The 24,038-nt window shown below is 38.6% G+C and overlaps 3 protein-coding genes across 3 annotated transcripts in view; 1 reads left to right on the forward strand and 2 right to left on the reverse strand.

Moving 5' to 3' along the window:
- Nucleotides 1-19,497, forward strand: LOC108904106 (uncharacterized protein KIAA1841 homolog). The gene is made up of 12 exons (XM_018706531.1): nucleotides 1-126; nucleotides 177-286; nucleotides 399-571; nucleotides 624-723; nucleotides 961-1,073; nucleotides 1,131-1,398; nucleotides 1,452-1,718; nucleotides 1,775-2,075; nucleotides 2,187-2,310; nucleotides 11,628-11,860; nucleotides 16,579-16,777; nucleotides 19,321-19,497. Exons 1-12 carry the CDS (start codon nucleotides 1-3, stop codon nucleotides 19,440-19,442), a joined length of 2,136 nt encoding a protein of 711 aa, XP_018562047.1. The 3' UTR covers nucleotides 19,443-19,497.
- Nucleotides 5,080-11,425, reverse strand: LOC108904262 (exocyst complex component 2). The gene is made up of 2 exons (XM_018706745.1): nucleotides 9,926-11,425; nucleotides 5,080-6,894 (listed from the first exon to the last, which is right to left on the reverse strand). Exons 1-2 carry the CDS (start codon nucleotides 11,303-11,305, stop codon nucleotides 5,596-5,598), a joined length of 2,679 nt encoding a protein of 892 aa, XP_018562261.1. The 5' UTR covers nucleotides 11,306-11,425; the 3' UTR covers nucleotides 5,080-5,595.
- The window catches only part of LOC108904271 (ATP synthase subunit beta, mitochondrial), an 8,511-nt gene continuing 3,964 nt past the window's right edge, over nucleotides 19,492-24,038 (reverse strand). Inside the window, exons 4-6 of the mRNA XM_018706757.1 lie at nucleotides 22,613-22,988; nucleotides 19,868-20,029; nucleotides 19,492-19,806 (exon numbers count right to left, since the gene is read on the reverse strand). Coding sequence (XP_018562273.1) covers nucleotides 19,690-19,806; nucleotides 19,868-20,029; nucleotides 22,613-22,988 — 655 coding nt within the window. The 3' untranslated portion in view covers nucleotides 19,492-19,689. The remainder of the gene's footprint in view (nucleotides 19,807-19,867; nucleotides 20,030-22,612; nucleotides 22,989-24,038) is intronic.

Genomic DNA, 24,038 nt, shown 5'->3' on the forward strand with positions numbered 1-24,038 from the left:
ATGGATATTCAAGCAGACAACTCAAAAAGTGCTATAATTAAGCCTCACATAAAATTAAAGTCAAGTCCTGAGGCTTCCCAGATCTCGATTCAAGAGTTTTTAAACTTTTTGAAAACCGCCTACCAGGTATGCAAACATATTTACAAGTATGTGTGCCTTATTTTCCCAAATTCTAGGTACAAGACAGTGTAGAAGGTATCTTGATGTCAGGTGGTATGTCCGAGGCAGTTAACTGGTTAAAACGTAAAGAAAATCAGATGTCGTTGAAGAGCATCTGTTGTCAGACATCGGATACTATTATTATAAACTCAAATAAAGGATCTGGAGATGACAAAAAAGGTGTAACCATCTAAACTTAATTCATCTTTGTAGGTATAGCTTTTAACGATTTCATTCACTATTTTAGATGTAAATAAAAAAAGAAGCGCTGCAAGTGTTTCCGATGCAGATCCTTTGAAAAGAAAATTAAATGAAGTACTATCGGAGGGACTACTCGACTCTGTCCTACCTTACCTAGTTCAAAATGCAACATCGGTGAAGAAATCTATAGCAAAGTTACATGGTAAAAGAAGTTAGGAATTGAAATGTAGGGGTGACATATTTAGAAAAACATTTTTTTTTAGACAAATCGTCTAGTAATCCAATAGTATGTTCCACAAATGAAAAGACTATTTCGAGAAGAGCAAGTGACAGTTCTATCAAACCAACAATAACCAAAACAGAGTAAATGTGTTGATATAGTTATATTATTGTAGAGTTTGAATTTATTTTGTAAAGTTATTATTAGAGTGTATACTAAATTTTATTTATGATTTGAGAAGAACATTTTACAAATAATTTTTGCTTGCCTGCGTACCAAATAATTTTTATCAGCTAATATTAACAAAAAATACATTTTACAAATATGTATGTGTTTGCCAATGCAAAAATTATTAGAAATATTCATTTAATACATTTTAGCTCCGAGGTAGAAATACACGTATGCGACGAAGTGAAGAACATGAAGAAAACATTTGTTTGCAATCAAAAGTTACTGATAGAAAAAATGGGATATTTTGCAGAAGTAACACTAGGTACATGAGATAACTATTTAATTCAATGAAAAATCTGCTGTTTTTTTATCGGAACAGGTCAAAGACTAGAAGACATGGACATTTCAGTACATTGCGACATTGGTATTTTCGAGTGGCTGATGCGGTGGGTTAAAAAAGACGCATTCCTTGAAGATGATTGTCCCGAATTGGACGCTCAATGTGTTATTCCCATTCTAGTCTCAGCGGCTTTCCTACAGATGGAACCGCTTTTAAACGATTGCTTGTTATTTTGCCACCGCCATATGAACGAGATACTGAGGACCACTAGCAACTTATCATGTTTAAACGATTCCGTTCTGACAAGGTAAGCTACGATTAAGGTGTTCGATCGTTTAATCAATCTTCTGCGATTTTCAGACTAGCTGCTATGTATACCAATGTCGAGGTAGAGTCGATAAAAGATCGTAAGGATAAAATTCAGTCGCGGCTTTTCTCGAAATTAATACAGTCGCTGGCAGAACCGGAACCGGAAAGTGTGAGGGGTCACTGGTGCTCCTTAGCGAGAATATTTAGGTGTGAAAAATGCGAACAGCTCATAACTCCTGCTGTGGCAATCAAAATACCCTGCACACCTTGTTCTATGAGACTGCAACCAGATGGGTCCATCATAAGTTTACACGTAAGGTACGTAACGGGGACTACTGTTGAACTAATGGGATTCATCAATTTTTTTCGTCCAGAGATTCTTCTTGGGACATAAACAATTATATAATCAAACTCCACAAAACTCTAAAAACGTGGCGTAAGGTCTATTGGAGACTATGGGGCGAGGCACACGTTTTATATTGTAGTATATGCAAACGCTACTTCCCTTCGAATCAGATTGGATGGTGTCGGTATCACCCGGACGCACCCCAGTTTTTTACATTAGACGCACAAAAAGCTCCTCTGCCTATCGGAAGATATCCTTGTTGCGGGGAGAGGGCTTACAGGTTCCAGTTGCTAGAAAACTTTTCTGGATGCCAGTTTCGGCAGCATGTGGTTAGTAGAGTATATCATTTGTAGGTGCTTAAGTTCATAGTTTTCGTTAACGATAACTCAGTATTTTTACTACTCTCGTAGTAACAGTAATATTACGATTGTTTCGTTAAGGTTTGCACGCAGGACGTTAGGGATTCTGCAGTATTCACCATGCTAGAGGCTTACCGGCATATTATAGAAGAAGAGCCGCCTCAGTTATTGTTTCCAGAACGATTAACTAGACTGGTGGCTAGAGGTAAGTTTCGCAGTTTGAAATTTTCAAAAATATTACCAATATTCCCAAGAATTCTACAAAACTGTTTCAATTTCCTATTATTTTATTTCCGGCAGTATACGAGGTTCCACCCAAAAATTAACGGGAATTTTCAAATTGCGCATGTTGTATCCAACGTACCTTATCCAACAGTTCTTGGTAAAACACAAGACTGTCGTGATGTTCCAACCACCCTATTTTCCAGACATGACCCTTGTGACTTTTTCCTATTTCCCAAACACAAAATGATACTCAAAGGACATTTTTTAACAACAGATAAGATAAAGGCTAAATCGCAAACCGTGTTCAAGACAATACCTAAAGAGGCATTCCACCAGTGTTTCTCAAACTGGAGACTACGTTGGTATAAGTGTATAGTATCACACGGCGAGTACTTTGAAGGGGATGGGATAAAAATTTAAGATTAAATAAATATTTTCTGAGAAAATTAACAATTCTCGTTACTTTTTGATCAAACCTCGTATAAGAACTTCTATGTAGAATATTCCAGTTTCCAATAATATATTACTATTATTTATAATTTCAATGGTGTTTAAAATTTCTAGTCATGAAATTATATTGATTTTTCTGCATTTTGCCTACTTTAATAAACACATTTTTTGGGGAAGATTCCTATACAGTGTGTTCTATTCAAGAACTGGCCACCCCCACAACTTTTTCATTTATTGACTCCTTTTAATGAACTGTTTTCGTTAAATAAATATTGTGAAAGCGATCCAAGGGGCAAGTCCCAGAACCGTTTTTATGGTTCAAAAATTGGAGAACTATTATTAGAGATTTTAGGAAAAATTCCAATGAATTCTTATTCAGAGTGTAAAATATCTAACACAAGTGTTCCAAATAATTTAGAATAGGTTTTTAGAGATCAACATGTCAAAAAAAAAGTTAATTTAAACAAGTATCGAAGAACACTGATTTCATTTAGACTTTTTAGAAAAAATGTTTGAAGTTGTTTGAATTTATACCTTTGCAAAAAGTAAAAATACGAGAGCTAATGATAGGATACATGTTTTTTAAATAGGTTTTGAATGTTTTTGACTTAAATGCAGTTTTGCTAAAGGTCCTATTTTTGTGCTAAGTGAAATTTGCATTGTTTTTTAGTTGTGTTTAAAAGAAATCATGTAATATTGCTCAAATAATACCCGAGAGTTCTAGAAAACCTGAAATTATGCTAAAGACTGTGTTTGTTCTTTAAAAATATGTTATGAATATCTGAACTGGAATCTTTTCCCTTAAAGAAATCCCTATTGGTATTTCTCCAAAATTTATATAAAAAAAAAATTGTGTATGTGTAATTTATTGCACCTTTGAATTATAAAGTGAAAGAAAATTGCCTCCAACATATGCTTTCGTGAGATATAACAAAATAAGTTTGTTAAAATCAATCAACAAATTTCGAGAATCTCATCTTTATATTTTGAGGAATCTTGTATGCATAAAAATAAGAAAAAAGTATGTAAACTTAAAGTTTCTAAAATGGTTCCTAGATAAGTCTGTGGTATAGCAATATTATAACTCTGCGAAACATCCTGTATACAGGGTGTCCCAGAATAAAGTGTACAACGGAAGACCACAGATTCGTGGACTCAAAATAGGCAGATTTAAGCTAATTCACCTATATCCGAAATCGTTTTTTCTTTGGCCGCTAAATAGCCTGAAAGTTCGGGAAAATTTTTTGAATTTTGTAAATAATTCTAATACATATTATTTTAATATTATTATAATTTTGGTGTTATAGTGTTTTTTGAAACTCCTACAAAATTGATGTATGGTGAGAATATCCGTTCATAACTTTTTCCTCTTTCATACAATAATGACAACTATTGTTTGGGTACAAAAAATATTTTTTAAATGTATACATTATTTTGCCACCCATACTACAATACTTAACAAAGTGCCAGTAAGCTCTGATTTTGTAGGTTGACTGTAATTTCAGTTTGTACCTCTATAAGGGGTCTAAAAACTTCCAAATGGTATCACCTATCAAATAAAAAATAGTTGTCATTATTGTCCGAAAGAGGAAAAAGTTATGAACGGTTATTATCACTATACATCAATTTTATAGGAGTTGTAAGTAAAAAACACTTTGTATGACACTATAAAATGTGTAAAATCGATTAATACGTATTGGGAGTTATTTACAAGCAATTTCAGATATAGGTGAATTAACCTAAATCTGCCTACTTTGAGTCCACGAATCTGTGGTCTTCCGTTGTACACGTTATTCTGGTACACCCTGTATACTCTTAATTACGGACTCTAAATAAATGTCCGTTTAGGTGCTACTGGAATCTGAATGTTCATTTTTAAGTGGTAATCTTGTTCTGGGGGGTTTTGGCGACTGCTCTGGAAGCGTTCGAAATTTTAAAGTTGATATTACAGCGTCCCTTTTTTCTAATTTTGGTGCTGTTTATACATATTTAATTCTAAAACATATACGTCCTGTTTGACATCCTTTTTCGCAAATTTTGGGAACAGTAAATGATGTGGAAGGTTCCATCACATCTTGTACTTCAGTTGTCTAATTTTGGCTAACAAATTTCCATCAGGTTCGCAGGAAAATGTATGCGGCACGATATCCCGTTTCATACGAGCTTTGACATTGCTCCATTTATACTCCAAAAAAGTTATTATAGTACCCAGTCTTTGAAAGGAACATCCTGCAGAAATAATGTTCCCTTTGCCATACAATGTTAGTTTGGGGTATTAAGAGAAACAAGTTTGTCCAAAAAAGAATAAGTATTAAGTTAAATACATTACGATACATATTACAAAGCTTTAAATAATAAAAATACCATATATACATGTTTTTTGATATTGTTAGACTTAAGCAGTCTTAATATTTACCGTACGGTGCAGAGTTTAGGTACAAATAACAAATAACTATATGCCGATATACTATTTTATCACCTTATTTATATCCTACACATGGTAAATGTCAAGATATATCTTGCATGATGTAATAAATATCTGCATAAAACCACTGTAAAATTGTACATTGTACATTTCATTAACATTACATGTGTAAATAAATTTTAAGAATAATTTATTAGCATTACGTTTTTTCCTTAATATCTATAGTTACTATTTTTTCATATTTAAATATCTTGTATTTCAACATTAATTGCATCTTTGTTAAGCGACAAATAAAAAATAATTATCACAGGAGAGATAATTTGCTATAACAGCTTTGATACAACAGTCTAAAACTTTAACTGCAAAATAGAAATAAAAGTGCCGCCACATTTAATTCCTATTTTCCGTGGACCTCCTCTTTAAGCACAACAACTGTATTCTCATTTTGGCTTTCGACTGCCTTAAGATGTCCTGAATAACAGTCGTCTCCATTGTTTCTAACTCTGGTATGACATCTAGAGCTTCCTGAAAATATCCCTTGGCACTTCCTGACAAATATCCTTCGAAAAACTCCTGTAGGACGCATATATCGGCTCTTGCTTGTTGCGCACCTGCCCTACTAAATTTCTGAACGCACGACATGAGCCTGTATAATTCTTCGGCAATAGTTTCAACGATTTTGGGTAGAACGCTATCTAATAACTTTGCGGAAATATTGTTAACTTCCGAGTGGACGCTGATAAGGTTGTTTATGCATTCTTTTGCATAAGGACGGATGTCCGTTGCCGGTACGTTTGTATCCCAGTCGAAACGTCCTAAGTACATCGACGGTTCTATCGTGCCAACTAAAGGATCGCTCTTTTGTTCTAGGTATTTGTCGAGGATCGATTTTTCCAAGTTTTCCAACTTAATTTTGGCATTTCTTATAGGGACGTCCACGTGAGGAAAACCGCCTTCCTTGAATTTAGTGGAAACGGTGTCTAATATTGTATTCTTAGTAAACAGACAGTTGGATAAAGTTATCAACAAACGGTGCTCCCAAGTTGGTACGTTTGTTTTAATGCTGTTCACTTTATGACTACTGACAGGGGTTCCTATCAACTGAGAGACTACAGGCGAGCTATCGTCACCGTCTTCATAATCCTCACTCGAAGATAAGTTATTCAACACGTTATGAAAAGCTGTTAAAATACAATCCAGCTGTTTTTCAAGCTCTCTCTGAGCAGTCGGATTATCTAATAGGAAAGTCTCTCGTTGTTCAGCCGATAGCGCTGATTCTTTCACAATTTGGATCACGTCCTCGATCAGCTGCAAGAACTTCAACGGTAGTTCTGTGATTCCGCTGTGTTTGCCCCCAAAGTTTATCTTCCACGTTTCAGATAACTGTTTTATCTGTTCCATAGCTTGTTGAAACAGAATACTCATGCAATGGATTCTTAAATCTAACAATAACAAACTTACTATATCTAATGCCTCGTTGGGCAAATCTAACTTTATTAATGTAGCGTAAGTGGAACGTACTGACCTTAACAGTTCCGGTAAATACAGAGCGATTTGGTCTCTTTCGGGCGCGCTCAGTGAACCGAATTGCGGCCTTTCCGCTTTGTCTAATGTGCTGGGGATGATGCTAGCTCTTACGTATTTGCAGAACATTTCTATGACCGACATGACCATGTGTTTATATTCGACCTGAAATGTAACAGTGTCAATTAATAATTATTCTTTTAGATCAACAAAGGAAACATTTTGAAATTTATTAATTACTGGACGTGATTTTATTGTTGAAAAGTCTAGGGAATGATAATACAAGAGGCGTCTCATCTCGTGGGTTATGAAAAAAGTATAGCGTCATTGTTTTTTATCAGCAAATAGGTCAAAAATTCGTCAATTTTCGTTCTACGTGTTATTGTATTATCAACTCATCTTTAAAATGAGACTTTACAAGTTCAAATTGCTAAAAAGATCGATCAAATAGTTTTTGCAAAATTCCATTTATTTATTCCATTTTTGCGAAAAAGGCCCATTTTCAAATGACTATTCCGGGGGCAGGGTTATGACTAAAACATTCTTTTTGGGCTCATTTTCTTCGAAGGGACACCAAGTATCCTCTAGTTAAATAAAATTAAAATTTTTTTCAAATTTAGTTGTAAAAAAATTGCTAACTCTGAGCCTATTGGTCGAAGAAATTTTGAATGGTGTATATAACTTCTTTCAAAAGTTAAAAACCGCGGAGTTATTTTATTTGTTTATTTTTATTTGTTTTGCTTTATTTGTTTATTTTTTTTTGTTTAGAGAAAAAAGTGCCTTTTATTCGTTAACAATATAATTGTTAACAACCATTCGCAAGCTCATAACAAAACCTACAAATTGAAAAAAAAAGTTTCTACGACCAATAGATCCGGAGTTAGCAATTTTTTTACAACTAAATTTGAAAAAAAATTATTTTTTTTTTAACTAGAGGATACTTGGTGTCCCTTCGAGGAAAATGAGCCCAAAAAGAATGTTTTAGTCATAACCCTGCCCCCGGAATAGTCATTTGAGGAAAATGCTCTTTTTTTTGGTCTTATCTCTTAAGGATATAAAAACTCACATTTTGGGAAAGTTTGGTAAAATTTTATTAATTATTTAAAAAGTTATTAACAATTAAAGAAAAAGCACTTTTTCCGTTTAATTTTGCAATACATTTTGTGTGTTAAGCAATTTTAATTTATAAAATCTCATTTTAAAGATGAGGTTCTCTAGATGAAATCGTCTGTTGAACATTTTTTGCTAAGATTAATAGTTTTTTTACAATAACGCGTAGAACAAAAAATGACGAATTTTTTACCTATTTGTTGATAAAAAAAAGTGACGTTATACTTTTTTCATGACCCACGAAATGAGACGACTCTTGTATTATCATTTCCAAGACTTTACAACAATAAAATCATGCCCAGTAATTTTTATGATTTCTCGATGATTTTTCACCTTTATTTCTTGGTGTCTATTTAACTTTGTCCACTTTGTGCAAGTATTCTGTTTTTTAATTATATATTTTACACTAACTACTACAGGTTTATTTCACTTTAACAGTATTAACCTAACTCATATTAATTCCAAAACTTTCTTAAAAATCTTATTGAATGAAGTCATAAGTATGTTTTTGAATACCAAAGGTATCTATGAAGTTGAGGGGCATTCAATTGGGTGGGGAGTAAGTAATGTCCGTTTTTTTCAAATATAAGATATTTTATTTTTTACTCTACAATTATCGAAAGGCTAATCAGTGATGTATTCTCCCAACGTTCAACAAGTTTCGCAATGCCTCTTCTGACTGAATTTTGACTCGAAAAACTCGTTGAACTTAACTCATTGTTGTTGTTAAAAGAAATGTCGCCTAAGGAGTATTGGGGCAGAACTTCCCAATTCAACTCCCGAATGGCCGTTTAGGTCATATTGGCGCTATGTGGTCACTCTTTGTAATGTTGCAAAAGAACGTCATATCGCCGATCAGGTCTTTCTTGTTGAATAACAGCATGGAGTCGCCATAGTTGTTTGACATAGAGTTCTGTGTTGACGGTTTGATTGTTTTGTAAGAGTTCGTAATAAAAAATCCCTTTCCAATACCACCATACGCACAACAGTGTCTTTCGTAGATGAAGTTCTGGTTTGTTTATGGAGTTGCTTGTTTTTTGGGGTTTTCCGCTATTTCATATTCATGTACAGACACCATGTTTCATTACCAGCAACAATACGATGAAGAAAACGTTCTTTATGACCACGTGTTGATCAATGACGACACAGCAAATAAGCGGCAATTGCAAAGCGTTGATTCTTATTGTTTTCCTTCAAAACATGTGGGACCCAAGCGCTGAGTCTTTGAAATTTTCCCATCGAATGCAGGTGGTTTACTACTGTTTTGTGATGACATCCTATCTCCTGAGCCAATTCCCTTGATTGTCTTGTATTTTCGTTAAGGAGCTTAGGCCACTTAAGAGTTTTTCTCGTCACGATGAAAAACAAAAAAAAAGCAAGGGCAGAAAATGATTGATTTTATTAACTTGACATTCCATTCCAAATGAATGAAAATTCTCAAAAATTAAATATAAGGAAGTAAACAAAAACACCATCTGATGTCTTCTTTAGATTGACGTTTAATTTTCATATGAATTTTTAAATTTGAGAAAATGGACATTACTTATTCCCCACCCATTAAAAATTCAAAATTTGACGAGTGTTACAGATAAAATTTAAAAGGCAATTCAAATACAAGACATTTGAAATAACTAAACTGAAAAACCTAGAATACTTTTGTAATAATCTGCGATATTTGTCTAGTTATTTTATCAATGATTGCATACTGCCTATTGTATCTAGAAAAAAAACATGATTAAATTGAGGCAGGTATTAATGACATTTTAAAATATCTTAAATGATATTTTTCGAATCTAACATTTGCACAATGGCCTACATTTTCGGTTTTATTGTCAATTGATGACGTAAATATAAATATCATAAACACCATGTCAAAGATATGTTTATGACGCAATATTTATGTATAACAGACATACAATAATGTATTGCAATTGATTCAACCCTCCTTTCAAGTTTTCTTGTTATTTTTAAATCAATTTGCTTGCATTTATATCATTTTGAGAATTCCAATGACACAAGTCGTACTTAATATTCTTACTGTGCAAAGTTAATAGAATAGCGAATACTATTAAATACTACAATATACCTGTCTCCCTGCTTCTACTTTGACTTGTAGTTCGCCTGAAAAATATGCCTGACCAATCTTCCACAAATCGGGGAATATTTCGGAAATCGTGACGCAAATTTCATCAGTGAAATTAATGCAGGCTGGTACTGCTGGTACCTCTGTCTGCTGTGGAGTATTATACTTGGAATATTTTGTGGATGAATTACTCTTCTTATTACTTTCAGGTTTATCCTGAGACTTGTGAAAATTGTATATAAGTTTAAATTTCTTGTTGATATATTCCGAACGACTTTTTATAGCATCCCAAGCTGGGTCGTAAGGTGAATCTAGATTCACTAAGTAACGGATCAGTCGTTTCTGTTGCTCAACTGTAATCGGCATAGTTTGTAGATCTGCGTGCAACTTCTTTTGTAGGTCGATTATGCGTTTTTCAACTTCATTTAAGGCTTCTTTGAATATAGGAATATCAGTTTTGTGGAATAAATTTTTCACTCTTATATAATCGTTTATAACAATGTCATATTCTCCCTTCTTTATGTTCCTGTCAATTACGCATGGTAAGCAGAATAAGAATTTGAACCTTTGTAAAACATTTAAGGCATTTCTCGTCTTCTCTGCTCTATCCTTTCTTGCTAAAACATCGTCGAATAGCTTCCTAGCTTCTCGTTCTGATTCTTTTATAGCTTTCTCTAACCGCAGAGTGGGTTCGGAGCCGTATTTCGATAAATCACTTTCATACCTCTCTTTCAAGTTAACAAGTGTGTCGACTTGGTCCATGACGGAATTTATGTTAGCTTTCAAAAAAGACAATTGACCTTCTTTCTGTCCTTGTACTTTCCTCCTCAAATGATTTAATCCAGCTTGTAAGTCACTAAAACTAGTAGCCTGGTGATTCTCTAAAAGAAACCACCCCGATGAGAAATTTGTACTGGCAATATCGCTCGACTTTCCTGGGAAGTAAGTCATCAAATCCTCTTCATTTACTTTATTTTCAGTTTCATCTACGGACAGTCCAAGTGGGTCTTCTTGCTGATAACTACTAGGACTTAAAGAATGCCTTCCCCAAGAGTAGAAAGGTACTTCTTCGACCCACACTGCACTCTCCTTCATAGGCCCTATCGTAGCTAGTTGATATCCTCTAAAAGTAACGTTACATGTTCCTATACCTCCAAGTCTAGTTGTAACGATGACATCCCCTTTTCCCTTAACTGGACCCGAAATGGCAATAATTTTGTTCTCAGACTTCCATTCGGACGCCAACAAACAGTCTATCCCGCAGATGGTCAATCCTATGAGATCGGTCGGCTTAGTACCGAAATGCTCGCCCCTTATTTTTATTCGAGTACCAGGGGGCCCTTCATTTGGGGATAAGCCTGTTACCACGGGGGGCGGAGCCATTTTATCGATTGTAAATGCAGCACTTTTTATAATAACTCGATATTTTGCATGACTTCAGTAATTCTTTTGTAAAATCGTTGTTTTTAAGTTTTTTCGATTTGTTTTCAACTACCAGTTTTGACGTTTATAACTTCATTAATTTTCGACTTCTTCCATGGTACATATGAACTACCAAATTTAGAACTAACTTGATTATGAAGAAATTTCAATAGCGTCGATTACGGTAGGGTTAAGGGTTTGCAATTGATATCATGCGGCATATTTTTAAGTTCTAAACACGATTTTTGAATATTTTAATAATATGAATTTTATCTTGTTCAAGATTTGAACAACGACAAGAAATTTGTCTGTAAGGAAACTTTCTGGTGGGAAGGTTTTGAAATAATTCCTCCACGGCCAAAGATGGGTCTTCTTACTGTTTTTGCAAATAGGAAGGAAGAAAGTAGTGCATCGGACGAAAGTACAGAAGAGGAGGAAGAGGAAGAATCTACTTCTTCAACGTCTTCCGAAAGTGACGAAGGCAGTGCTGATGAAAGCAATCCCACCCCCAATAAGGTATATTTAAATAAGTATTAAATGAATACGCCATTATTCTATGGCTAGAAATTGGCCTCAATGATTTGGGATCGAGGGGGATTATCCCTCTTTATCCTGCCTCATCTCGTGTAGGCCTGGACAGCCTTCGTAGGTGGGCCCCATCCGTCGTCTACCCCGACCGCAAATGCGGCCGGTGTAGGCGCTTTGTGGGACCTCCTTTTGTCCTGGCTGGGCCCCGCCGGCTAGGGCCCTTTCTTCTGGCGCTCTTCTTGCTTCGCCGGCTCGTCTGTGTAAACCCCGGGGGTAGTGTCATGTTTATGTGTGGTATGGTTGGGTAGGGTAGTGCGGCTATGCAGCCTGGGATGCGCTTTGCTAAGGTGGCCCTTAGGCTAGCGCGGGAGGGGAGGGTTAAGGAGGGTATGGGGGGTGTGTGTGTGTGTGTGTGTGTGTCGTTGTCTTCGTTTCTTGATCCTGGCTGTCTCTGAAACAGAAAAGGTTAGCGGGCAGGGGGGGGGGTCATTGGGGTGGTCACCCAGGGTCAAAAAGTTGGTGTCTAGGTCTTTTGTGTTTGTCGGTCACGTCGGGTACGTAGTCAACGGCTTGCCTGAGGAGGGGATTGTCATGTCTAGCGGCTACGTCAAATCGTTTCTCCGCGTTTTGTCTTATTGTCTGTGTAGCGTTTGTGTATTGTAAGTCTCGTAATATGTCAGTGTTTCTTACGTACCAGGGCGCGTCGGTGGCCGTGCGGAGGGCTATGTTTTCCACAGCCTGTAATGACTTTAAGTGGCTTTTTGCCGCGTGACCCCACGCCGTGGAGGCGTAGGTTAGCTGCGGTTGAAGTACCACCTTGATAAGCGTTCGCTTATTCCTTAAACTGAGGGTGTTTCCACCTTTGAGTAAGGGATAGAGCCTAGCCCTGGTGGTCTTCGCTCGCGCCACCGTCTCCACGATGTGCGGTTTCCACGTGAGACGCTGGTCCATCGTCACGCCCAGGTATCGTGTTTGTCGATTCCAGGAGATGGGTTCCTGGGATAGTGTCAGTCTGTCGAGGTTTTGTGGGATTTTTCGTTTGGTAAAAAGGATAGCCGAACTTTTGTTGGGATTAATTTTGACTTTCCACCTGTTGCACCAGGTTTCAAGTTGGTCTAAGGAGTTTTGGAGGAGGGAGACGGAATATCTAGGATCTACGGATTGGGATGTGATTGTCAGGTCGTCGGCGTATAAGTATATGTTGGTGTTGGGGGGATGTGGGATGTCGGAGTTGTAAATGGTGTATAGGTGTGGGGACAGGACGGTGCCCTGGGGGACACCGGCCTCCATGGGACGGGTGGTGGAAAGGGAATCTTGGATTTGGATGCGGAATTTTCGGTGGTGTAGGTAGGATTTTATGAGTTTGGTAAAGGATATGGGATATTGGTTGGTGAGCATTTTCATCAGTAGGCCTTCATGCCAAACCGTATCGAAGGCCTTTGCGACGTCCAGGAAGACAGCACCAGTGTACTGTCCCCTGTTGAAGGCCGCCGTGATGTGCTCGGTAAGGCGAAGGATTTGGAGTTCAGTGGAGTGATTGGGTCGGAAGGCGAACTGCTCGTCTGGAATGACTTGCAGTTCTTGGGAGTGGGTTCTTAGACGGGTTAGGATAATTTTTTCTACCACTTTGCTCATAGCCGGGAGCAGGCTAATGGGCCGGTAGTTGGATGGGATGGTGTGATCTTTGTTGGGTTTTGGGATAAGGATTATGTTTGCTGTTTTCCAGCGGGTAGGGAAGTGTCTTAGTCTGAGTGTCGCGTTTGTTATGTTTAGTAGGGCCATGAGGCCCTTGTGTGGTAGTCGTTTAAGTGTCGTGTTATGTATATTGTCGGGTCCGGGGGCTTTTCTGTTTTTAAGTCTGCGTATTGTCAGTCTTAGTTCGTCAGGTGTTGCGGGGGGGATTATGTCATTGTCTGGCTCTCTGTCGACGCGTCGGGCCGCGCGCTCAGCCACTATCTCGAATTCCTCGTCTTCGTCGGGCAGCTGAGGCAGTCTACACTGCAGTTCCAGGCTATCGGCGAAAGCCTCGGCCTTTTCCTGGTTCGTGTAAACCACCCCCACACTACCGTGGATTGGAGGAATTTTACGGCGAGCGGTCTGTCGCAGGGCCCTCTGCGTTTTCCAGAGGCTGTTGTCTTGTGGATCCAGCGACTCCAGGTGCCTAGCCCAGTTATCCTGGGCCAGTTCATCCAGAGCCGCCTTCACCCGTCTGTTAAGTACGTTTAAGTCATGTCTGTGTCGGGGGAGGCGGGTGCGGGTGGCAAGCCGTTTCGCACGTCGTCTGTCACGTATTAAGTTTTTTATGTCATCGGGGAGGGTGCCCCGGGGGTTTGTCAGTCGGGGGACAATAGTCTCCGTCGTAGTCTGAGTCAGGGCGTTTTTAATGTCAGTCTCAAGGGAGAGGATTGCCGCCTCCAGATCATGGGTGGTTTCGATGACTGGGAGCGCCATGTTTCCTTGCATTACTGTTCGGAAACGCTCCCAGTCAGTGAACCTCCTCGTGAAGGTGCCTTCATATCTCTGTCTTCGCCCCAGATCCAGAAATATTGGATTGTGGGCGGAAGACCCTTCGTATTGGGTGGATATTTGGGCATTTAACGGTATAGATTTTAAGAGGGCAATGTCGATAACGTCGGGGCGTCCTACGGGTCCGTAATGTGTCGGTTCTGTCGGTCCGAGTATAGTCAAGTCGTCGTGTCTGTCTTGGTAATTCAGCAGGACGCGACCTCTTGTGGTCGTCGTCCCGCTGTGCCATATGGGGGACTTCGCGTTGAAGTCCCCGATGGCAATTGTCTGGGGCCAGGAAAGGATTTTGTCTAAGTCATTGTCAAGTAGTGGTAGTCTGGGTGGGTGGTAACAGGACACCACCGCAACGTCTCCATGCCGTAGCGATCTCACCGCTATCGCCACGGCCTCTGTGTTTTGAGTTTGGAGCCGCTGCAGCGGATAGTGGTCGATGCACTTCTTTACTATGAGTGCAACACCACCCCCGTTACGGTTTCTGTCATGTCTGTATATGTCATAGTCAGGGATGGAGGTACGGGATGCCTCGCTGAGGTAGGTCTCCTGGACAGCCATAACGTCTATGTTTAGACGGTTCAAGATGTCCACGAGTTCCGTTTTTTTGGCCCGGAACCCGTCAAGGTTCCAGGACGAAATTCTCAGCGAGGAGGGTTGGGAGGGCCGACGAGCCATTAGAAGTCGAATAATTTTTGCATATTCGACACCATGGTCGTCAGCTGGACGCAGAAGTCCTGAAGACGCTTTGTTGCGTCAATCAGGGCCGCCGCGCCCGGTTGGGAGGGTGTCGTGTCTGTGTGTGCGTGTGGTGAGGTGTTGTGTTTTTGTTTTTGTGTGTTTTGTGTTTTTCTGGTCATGTCAGCGTATGTGCGTCCTGGGGTTGTGTTTGGGGTGGGTAGGAGGGGCTGTCTGTGTGTTTGTGTAGTGTTTTGTGTCGTGTGTGTGTCTGTGTTTTGTGTTTTTGTGTTTTTAGCTTTGGGGTACTGAGGGCACCCCATATAGCTGGCGGGGTGTGGCCCGGCGCAATTTGCACACCTGGCGGGCGTGTCTTTGGCCTTTTTGCATACGTGCGTGCTGTGGTTTTCGCCACATTTTACGCACTTTGGCTCAGCTGTGCACCGGGTCTGGCCGTGGCCGAACCGCTGGCACCGGTGGCACTGTGTGGCAACCCGCTGCTTTCGCTGCAGCTCTACTCGAACCACGAGCGAGCAGCAGCGGGTTACCTTCAGGATGTCCTCCTGGTCCTGTGGGGCCTGAACTAGGACCAGGGGCATTTCCTGTTTATTTTGACGGCTCGCCATGCGGTGCACTATTGCGCCGGGGAACCCTTGTCTTGCGAGGTCGAGTTGGACCTCACTTGGCGAAACACCCGCAGGTATTCCGCGTATCACCACCCTCAGCGTTTTTTCTTCGCTGAGGGTGAAGGTGTGGTACTCCTCGCCTTTGTCTGTCAGTGTCTTTGTCAATAGTCTGTGGTCATTAGGTGTGTTTGGGTATATGGCTATACCGTCTTTAGTCAATTTGGCTTTTGTGTAGTTAATGTTAAGTGTCGTGAGTATTTTTTGTACTTGCGTCCACCGTTCTTGCTTTCGCAAGATTACCGGGGGGACTTGTTTGGTTTTGTCTGTCTGTTTTTGTGTGTTTTGTGGGGTATTTTGTAGGGCGCTTGTGGAGGGTGTAGGTGTCGGGGGGCGCGTGTTTGGTGTTTGTGGTCGTGTTTTGTTTGTTTTGTCTGATTTTTTAAGTCTGGGGGCTTCGTCCTCGCTAGAGGATTCCGCTGTGTGTTTTTTGCGTTTCTCTGTGCGTGTGTGTGTGGGGTGTGTGTGTGGGGGGTGTGTGTGTGTGCCTGTCTGGGGTATATTGTCTGTCATTTGTTTGTCGATAAGTTTGTCGAGTTTTTGGTGTAATTTAGTGGTGTTTTCGTCCGAAAGTTTAATTGTTTTTTGCAAATCGACGATTTGCTGTGTCATGGTTAGTATTTGTTGGTATTGTCGGGTGTTTTGTTCTGTCAGTTCATGTATTTGTTGTTTTAGCGTCTCGTTTTCATGTTTTTGGGTTTGTAACTGTTCGTATAAATCTGTTTTATTGGTCATATTCTTTGGTAAATGAATAGAATATAGATGAATTACGATATTTACATGCCGTAACATTATTTCTATATAGCTATTTATTTAAAATCTCTGCAGGTGCTTAGACGAAAGAAGTCAAAGAAAAAGAGAGAATCAAAATTATGGCAACATAATTTATCTGCTAGAAACAACCAAGATATACAAAGGGCTTATGAGGAAATTGCAGTTAAGCAAATGACGGCGATATTGAATAAAAACTCAGTAAACGAAAACGTTCGTAACTGTAGAAATGCTCCGAGAATCACAACACCATTAGGTTTGCATTCTTATTATGTATTTGTCAATTTATACCATTGATTTCATAAGCTCGCTACAAATCACAGGGTTTAGCTTTGAAAGGAGGTTATATTTATGCAGGCGCTACCTTTGACATTTAAAAACACATTTCATAAATTTGTTTTCTCAAAATTCGTCATAAAAACTCATTTCTTTTTTTGTAATTTTTATACATCGCCGCTGGACGGGCTAGTACAGCATAACCTCAAACAATTGTGACGTCAGACAGACAAGTCGTTTGTTTTTTGTCTGCCTAGCACCCTATTATTGCAGGGTATCAGATGGACTGATTATATCATTCACCTAAACCAGGTCAATGTGACAGGTCATTAAAACTGAGATTCTGAAACACCGCAGAATAAAAAATTTGGAAATGCTTTTTATCAAAAACTTGAATGATTTTAAAAAAATATTTCAAATAGGTACCTACATCAAATTAAAACTTATTTTTCAGATTAAAAAAAAAAGTAATTTCAGTGTACCCTGTTCACCCTGTGAAATCTACTCAAGAACTGCTTTAATCTGTTGAATAGTCTTCAAATATTAAATTATGGGTTAATTTCTATTTATTTGTAAATTTTTATAGGATATGGATTCAACGAGCAAACAAAAATCTAACTCTCCGATTTTTTTGAAACATTGGAATGTAAATCTACTTTAAATTTTATGGGACCTGGTTTTTGTTTTTCCAAAAAAAATTTTTGGGGCTCTGTGGCGTCATTATCAAAGTTTACATTGTGACAGCGTTATTCCGAAAATGGAACGTATATTTTCTTGAAATGGTCGTCATTTTGACCCAAATCATCCCGTCGAAACGTTTTGTTTTTTGTCTAAATGTGCAGAATTTTATCAGCTTTTACCTAGTTTTTTCAGAATTCAGATTGTTTTAAAACTTATTGAGATAAATGAGAATTTAATTTATAGTCCAATCAGTTAGAAGTTTTGCCTGTGAAGTTTTAGGGGTTTTGAAAATTGGTATATTTATAGATTTTGACGTGCTTTTTCCGAATTTTTACTTTGCCACTTCTTTTTTTTCGGAAGTAGCCACCATATTGGAAAAATGGCGCTCCAAAACAGTTTTTTAACGACATTTCCTTTCCGACTCACTACGATGAAAATAGTTATGGCCAACAAACTCACTTCCACACCACCATGAGGAAGAATTCCTGGCACGTTTTTCTTTAGTGGTATCCCCAGTAGGCCTAATCCACATGTGATGCACTGTTGCTAACCCTGATGGACCAAGTTTTGCTAGTTCTTCAGAACTGAGCAAAACCTGACAGATAGGAAGTTCTTCCAAGTTATCCGCGATAGGGTTCTCTTCTTCGACTTCACCACCTTCTTCCTCGATTTCGTCGAAAGTTTGCTGAAGAACAGTCTCCGTATCTTCCTCTTAGCCACCGTCTTGGAGATCAACACCCGAATTGTCGTAGGTACCATTGCAATTCGCGCAGATAACGGAGCACTTTAGTCCAGCATTTCCGAGTCCACAGGCTCTCCGACATCCTTTTTTACATTTGCAAGAAATTGGTTTTAACAAGTTTGCTGGAGCTGAGGGCTCAAGTGTGGCGACAGGAATTAGCCCGTTCTTGCTTTTTTTCCATCCCCACCGCTTTGCATTTTTTGCAACTCCATACCATTGCTGAACCTGGTGATAGGATCTGAACGAATGTTGTGGTGCTGCTGCTTCTGTCGGTGGCAGCGATGCAATATTAAATTTATTTAGAGTTTATTAAAGAACCACCGAGATTTACACGAACTCGTCCGGGTGGTTAAAAACCCAAACAGAAAAAAGGTTGATACATAAATTATAGGAAATGTTCTCTAGTTTAATTTATTACATAACTATTTTCACCGTAAAGTGAGCCGGAAAGGAAATATCGGCGAAAAACTCTTTTGGAGCGCAATTTTTCCAATTTGATGGCTACTTCCGGAAATAAAAGAGGTGGCAAAGTAAAAATTCGGATAAAACACGTCAAAATCTATAAATATACCAATTTTCAGAACCCCCCTAAAACTTCACAGGCAACCCCCTTCTTGAGCGCCAACTGATTGGACTATTACATGTGTCTCCCATACGGAACAAGTTGGCATTTTGCCGCTCCATTAAAAGACAGCTTATTTGCCCTTGAAAAATACATTCAAATCTGGTGAAAATAAAAAGCGAGGTTTTTGAGAAAATCAATTTTGAAAAAATGACCCGTTTTTTTCATTTATCTCACAAAGTTTTAAAGCAATTTGAATTCTGATAAAACCAGGTAAAAACTGACAAAATTATGCACATTTTGAAAAAAAAGAGTGAACGGGATGATTTGAGTCAAAATGATGGTCACTTGAAAAAAATATTCATTTTCATTTTCGGAATAACGCCGTGACGGTAAACTCCAAAAATTTTTTCGGAAAAACAAACACGGTTCGCACAAAATTTAAAGTAGATTAACATCCCAATCGTTCAAAAAAATTAGTTTGATTTTTTTTGCTCGTTGAATCTATATAGAAACTACCTATAGCGTTTCATTGTAGGTGGCGCTTGGGTGCGCTTAGAAGCGGAATGGAGGGAAAGCTTCAATAGCCAGGTCGCTGCTCAGCAGAAACCGAAAAATATCTTCACCACGGGCAAAATCCACAGGCCTCGTGGAAAATAAAGTTGTTAAATGTCCTCTCGAGCTCATTATTATAAATAAAACTCGTAAAACCAGATAACGATCTATTTTTTTTTAATAAAATGAATTGTACATATAACGATTACACCATACTGCAAAACGGATGACTGATGTTTCAGTATATAAAAAAAAAATTGGTGGTGACAAAATTTTTAAAAGCTGGCTCCTTAGGTCACTCCTATAACGTACGAAGTTTCACATTCAAAACGAAACAATTGACTTAAAAAATTTATGAAGACTGAGCTAGTGTTTCGGCCTTCTGCACTACTTCCTCGATGGGTCCAACCATGTAGAACGCTACTTCGGGCAAGTGATCAAGCTCCCCGTTGAGGATCTTCTGGAATCCCTACAAAAAACAACACAAAGTGATTTAAAATATTCCAATTACCAGGTCATTTTTTTCGTACCTTGATGGTTTCTTCAAGGGGTACGAGTTTTCCGGCATGGCCAGTAAAAACTTCGGCTACCTGGAAAGGTTGGGACAGGAAACGCTGGATCTTACGGGCACGGGCTACCGTCAGTTTGTCGTCTTCAGACAACTCGTCCATACCCAAGATGGCGATAATATCCTGAAAAACAATGTCAATTACAAGAATAATAGTACGCCGCCCCTCTCACACACAATTCATTAAAATCCAAGATAAATATCTAAAGTGGCGTTACTAGAGTCCAGTAATAAGTAATAATTCAACTTAATTATTAAATGTGGACTGAAAATATTTTTAATCAAATTGGTGCAGAAATCACAGAAACGAAGTTTGACTCAAAATATCTGGGCCCCAAAAATTCAACCCGTTGTCCAAAAAATAAAGTAAATTTGTTTAAAGAATAAAAAATCTTTATTTATGTTTCCAAATAAATTTCGTCGCCGTCAAAGGATACAATTCACCTATGCCAACATTTTTTACAACTCTTGAAATAGTCTGAAAAGTCATCTTCCGGTATGGCCTTCAATACTTTTGTCTATTCGGATTTTATTTCCTCGATCGAGTCGAAACGGTGTCCACGGGGTGGTCTTTTCAGTTTAGGTAATACCCAGAAGTCACTCGGTACAAAATCAGGCGAATACGGTGGTTGCGGAACGATACGAGTTCAATTTTTGGCGAAATGGTCTCGAATTATATTATCAATGCTGTGTGAGCCGGTGAGCATTGTCATGATGCAAAAACAAAGAGTTGTCTGTCCATAATTCCGGCCTTTAGCAGCGAATTGACACAGTATTGCATAATTAATTGTAGTATGTATTAGAAAAAGAAAAGAAAGGAAAAGCAAATGTGAAGTTGTCCATCTTATAATTAATTTTCTATGGTAGCAGTGGGCATGGGCGGTTGAAACGCGGCTGAATTTTGTCAAAAAATAACAAAAATAAGGGATCCAAGTGGGTGCGCCGAAAAAAAACGAGAGTTTTGTTCGAGACCGGAGTGGAACAATCTACTGGACAGAGAAGAATCATAGTCATACAAATTCTTAGTGCCCAAAATTCGAGTCTTCACGGCAAATTTCTTAGTGCGGTCAGGATTCGTGAAATTTTGTTGCCCGATTTCCGTCGGTTTACATCAATCGCATCGTTGTGTAATCTGGATGGTTTTTTTGTTTTTTTTTTTGTTCCTCCCACTTTCTAACCAGTGCTAAAACCCCCAGAATAATATAATTTTATTTCACATGTGGACTTATGTATGGAATATTAAGTTTGTGAAAACTTCAGACCTTTTTGATGTCGGTTGACTCAACTATTCTAAACCGAAGTCAGAAAAGGGTTCATAGTTCAAAAGTAATATAGAATTCGACTTTCCCAGGTTTTCCCTGACTTATAAAAAAAAAATCAAGTCATTTGTAGGTCATTTTTACACACTAGCTGGTGTTTATGTATTACACTTTTTTTAGACTGGACTGCATAATCTTTTTTATATCCAAAGAACCTCTTATAAAGGTTTCAAAACCAGCAATAGTTTTCTTTTTCAACAAACCAAAGCCGGTTTTCACAAAGTTTCCAGTTGCAAACATCAAATTCCCCGACTTTCATGAATACTTTTAAAATTCCCCGACTATTCCCTGATTTTTACGAAGAATAATGAATTCCGACTTTGCCTGGTATTCCCGGTTTTCCAGGCCATTACGAACCCTGCGAATAGCACTATGCAAACAACGCTTAACAATCAAATATTATTCCCTGTCAACAGTTTGGCCGGTTGGAAGAAATTCATAGTACACTATGTCGGGATCATCAAAGAAAACCATCAACACGACCTTGATTTTTGAGTGACTGGCGTGGTTTTTTCGGTCTTGGTTCACCTTTTGTAGATTCAACTCTCGTCTCCAGTAACGACGTGTTTCATGACGTTTTGGTACCTAGTCAGAAATCATTGTTTCACGATGTCAACGCGACGCTATTTTTGCATAAAGTTGAGCGTTTTTGGAACTAAATGATATTTGACGCGTCTAAGGCACAACAAATCCTTTAAAAATGGTATTTACCGAACATTTTGAAATGACAAAAGTATCAACAAGGTCTCTTATTGTTAATCGACGGTTTTCGAGCACAAGGTCTTTGATTTGATTAACGTGTTGTTCATCAGTTGACGCTGATGGTCATCCGAGACGCTGTTTGTCCTTAACGCTTTCCCTGCCTTCTTTAAAGACTTTGTACCACTTGTAAATATTTTTTTGCGACATAAACTTACCACTAAAGGCCTTCTGTGACATCCTCAACGCTTCCGCGGCAGAATATTCATTCCGCAAACAAAATTTAATGCAAATTCTTTGGTCAACAAAATCAGACATAGTGAAAATCAATAAACTCGCTTTCATATGTTTGCAGAAACACGAGTTGCTATGCAGCAGTTGAACATATAGACTTGAAACTCCGCATAGATATCAAGGACAGTACCACCAACCTACGAAAAAATAATGGCATGCTTTCATAATACCCACGAATTTTAAATAAGTAATTCATGTTATTTTTTGGACACAGTAACATATTCGAAATTTATAAAAATCACCGGCCTCGACAAATACCGACACGGACAATAAAAATAAGACCTGTGTTAAAAAAACAGAATAAACCACTTAAATTTTCACCCAGTACGTAACGCCCAACTTTGTTGTGTCTTCAAGCGCTCCGAAACTTAACAATTATTATAAATTGTACTTACTTGTAAGGATTTGTAATCCTGGAGGATCTTCTGCACGTCACGGGCCACCTTGTAGTGCTCGGCACCAATGATGTTGGGATCCATAATACGGGAGGTGGAATCGAGAGGATCCACGGCGGGGTAGATGCCCAACTCGGCGATGGCACGGGACAATACTGTGGTGGCGTCCAAGTGAGCGAACGTGGTGGCAGGGGCGGGATCTGTCAAGTCGTCGGCCGGCACGTAGATGGCCTGCACGGAAGTGATGGAACCCTTCTTTGTGGTGGTGATTCTCTCCTGCATGGTACCCATGTCAGTGGCCAACGTGGGTTGGTAACCCACGGCGGATGGGATACGACCCAACAGGGCCGATACCTCGGAACCGGCCTGGGTAAATCTGTAATTGAAGGTATTGTAAACGCCACAAATACGAGTTAAAACAAAATTGTCACAACATGTTTTCGTTGATCTGTAAATTTGTTTCCGATTTAGAGTTTCGTCTGAAGAAGAGAGTTACTAGGTCTATGAATTAATTTTGACAGATTTACAATAGATCGCGTTACTTATGCTATATCGCATCTGACACTTCTGTAACTATATTCATGTCGAAGCTGACATTAGGCTTTAATTTTTATCATGTCATTGTGCTGAAGTGTAAACAAATTTTTTCTCAGCTTTGAAAATGTAGAATTACGAATCAACAGAAAACCATTTACGGGAAGTTTTACTTTTTCTGTTTAATTCAAAGAAAAGTGCTGATAAGTGCCGTTGGAAATTTACGGTGAACATACTTCATCGATAAAAATGTGTGAGTATTGGTTTCGATGTTTTAAAAGTAGCGATTTTGATAGAGTTGACAAAAAACGCTCAGGTCAACGGAAAAAGTTCGGAGATGAGCATTACTCGACCAAGATTTACGTCAAATGAAACATGAACTTGTTCAATCGTTGAATGTTGATCGCACAACAATTTCCAAACATTTAAATGCATTCGGTATGCTTCAAAAGCAAGGAAATTGGGAGCCTTACAAACTGAAGCCGAGAGATGTTGAACAGCGATTTTTCACGTGTGAGCAATTGCTTCAATGGCAAAAAGAAAGAGTTTTTTGCTTTGTATCATCACTGGCGATTAAAAATGGATACGCTATGATAATCCTAAGCATAGAAAATTGTGGGATTTGCCTAGTCATACATCAACATCGATGACAAGATCGGATATTCATGGTTCGAAACTCATGTTCTGTATTTGGTGTGACCATCTTGGTGTTGTGTACTATGCGCTGCATCAACCTAATGAAACCATCACTGATGAACTCTACCGAACACAGCTGATGAATATGAGCCGTACATTGAAGAAGAAAAGGCCGCAATCCGAACAAAGGCACGATAAAGTAAAATTTTCAACATAACAACGCTAGACCACTTGCTTATGGAGTCAAAAAATACTT

Source organism: Anoplophora glabripennis, unplaced genomic scaffold (assembly GCF_000390285.2).
Source record: "Anoplophora glabripennis isolate ALB-LARVAE unplaced genomic scaffold, Agla_2.0 scaffold13, whole genome shotgun sequence".
NCBI lineage: Eukaryota > Metazoa > Arthropoda > Insecta > Coleoptera > Cerambycidae > Anoplophora > Anoplophora glabripennis.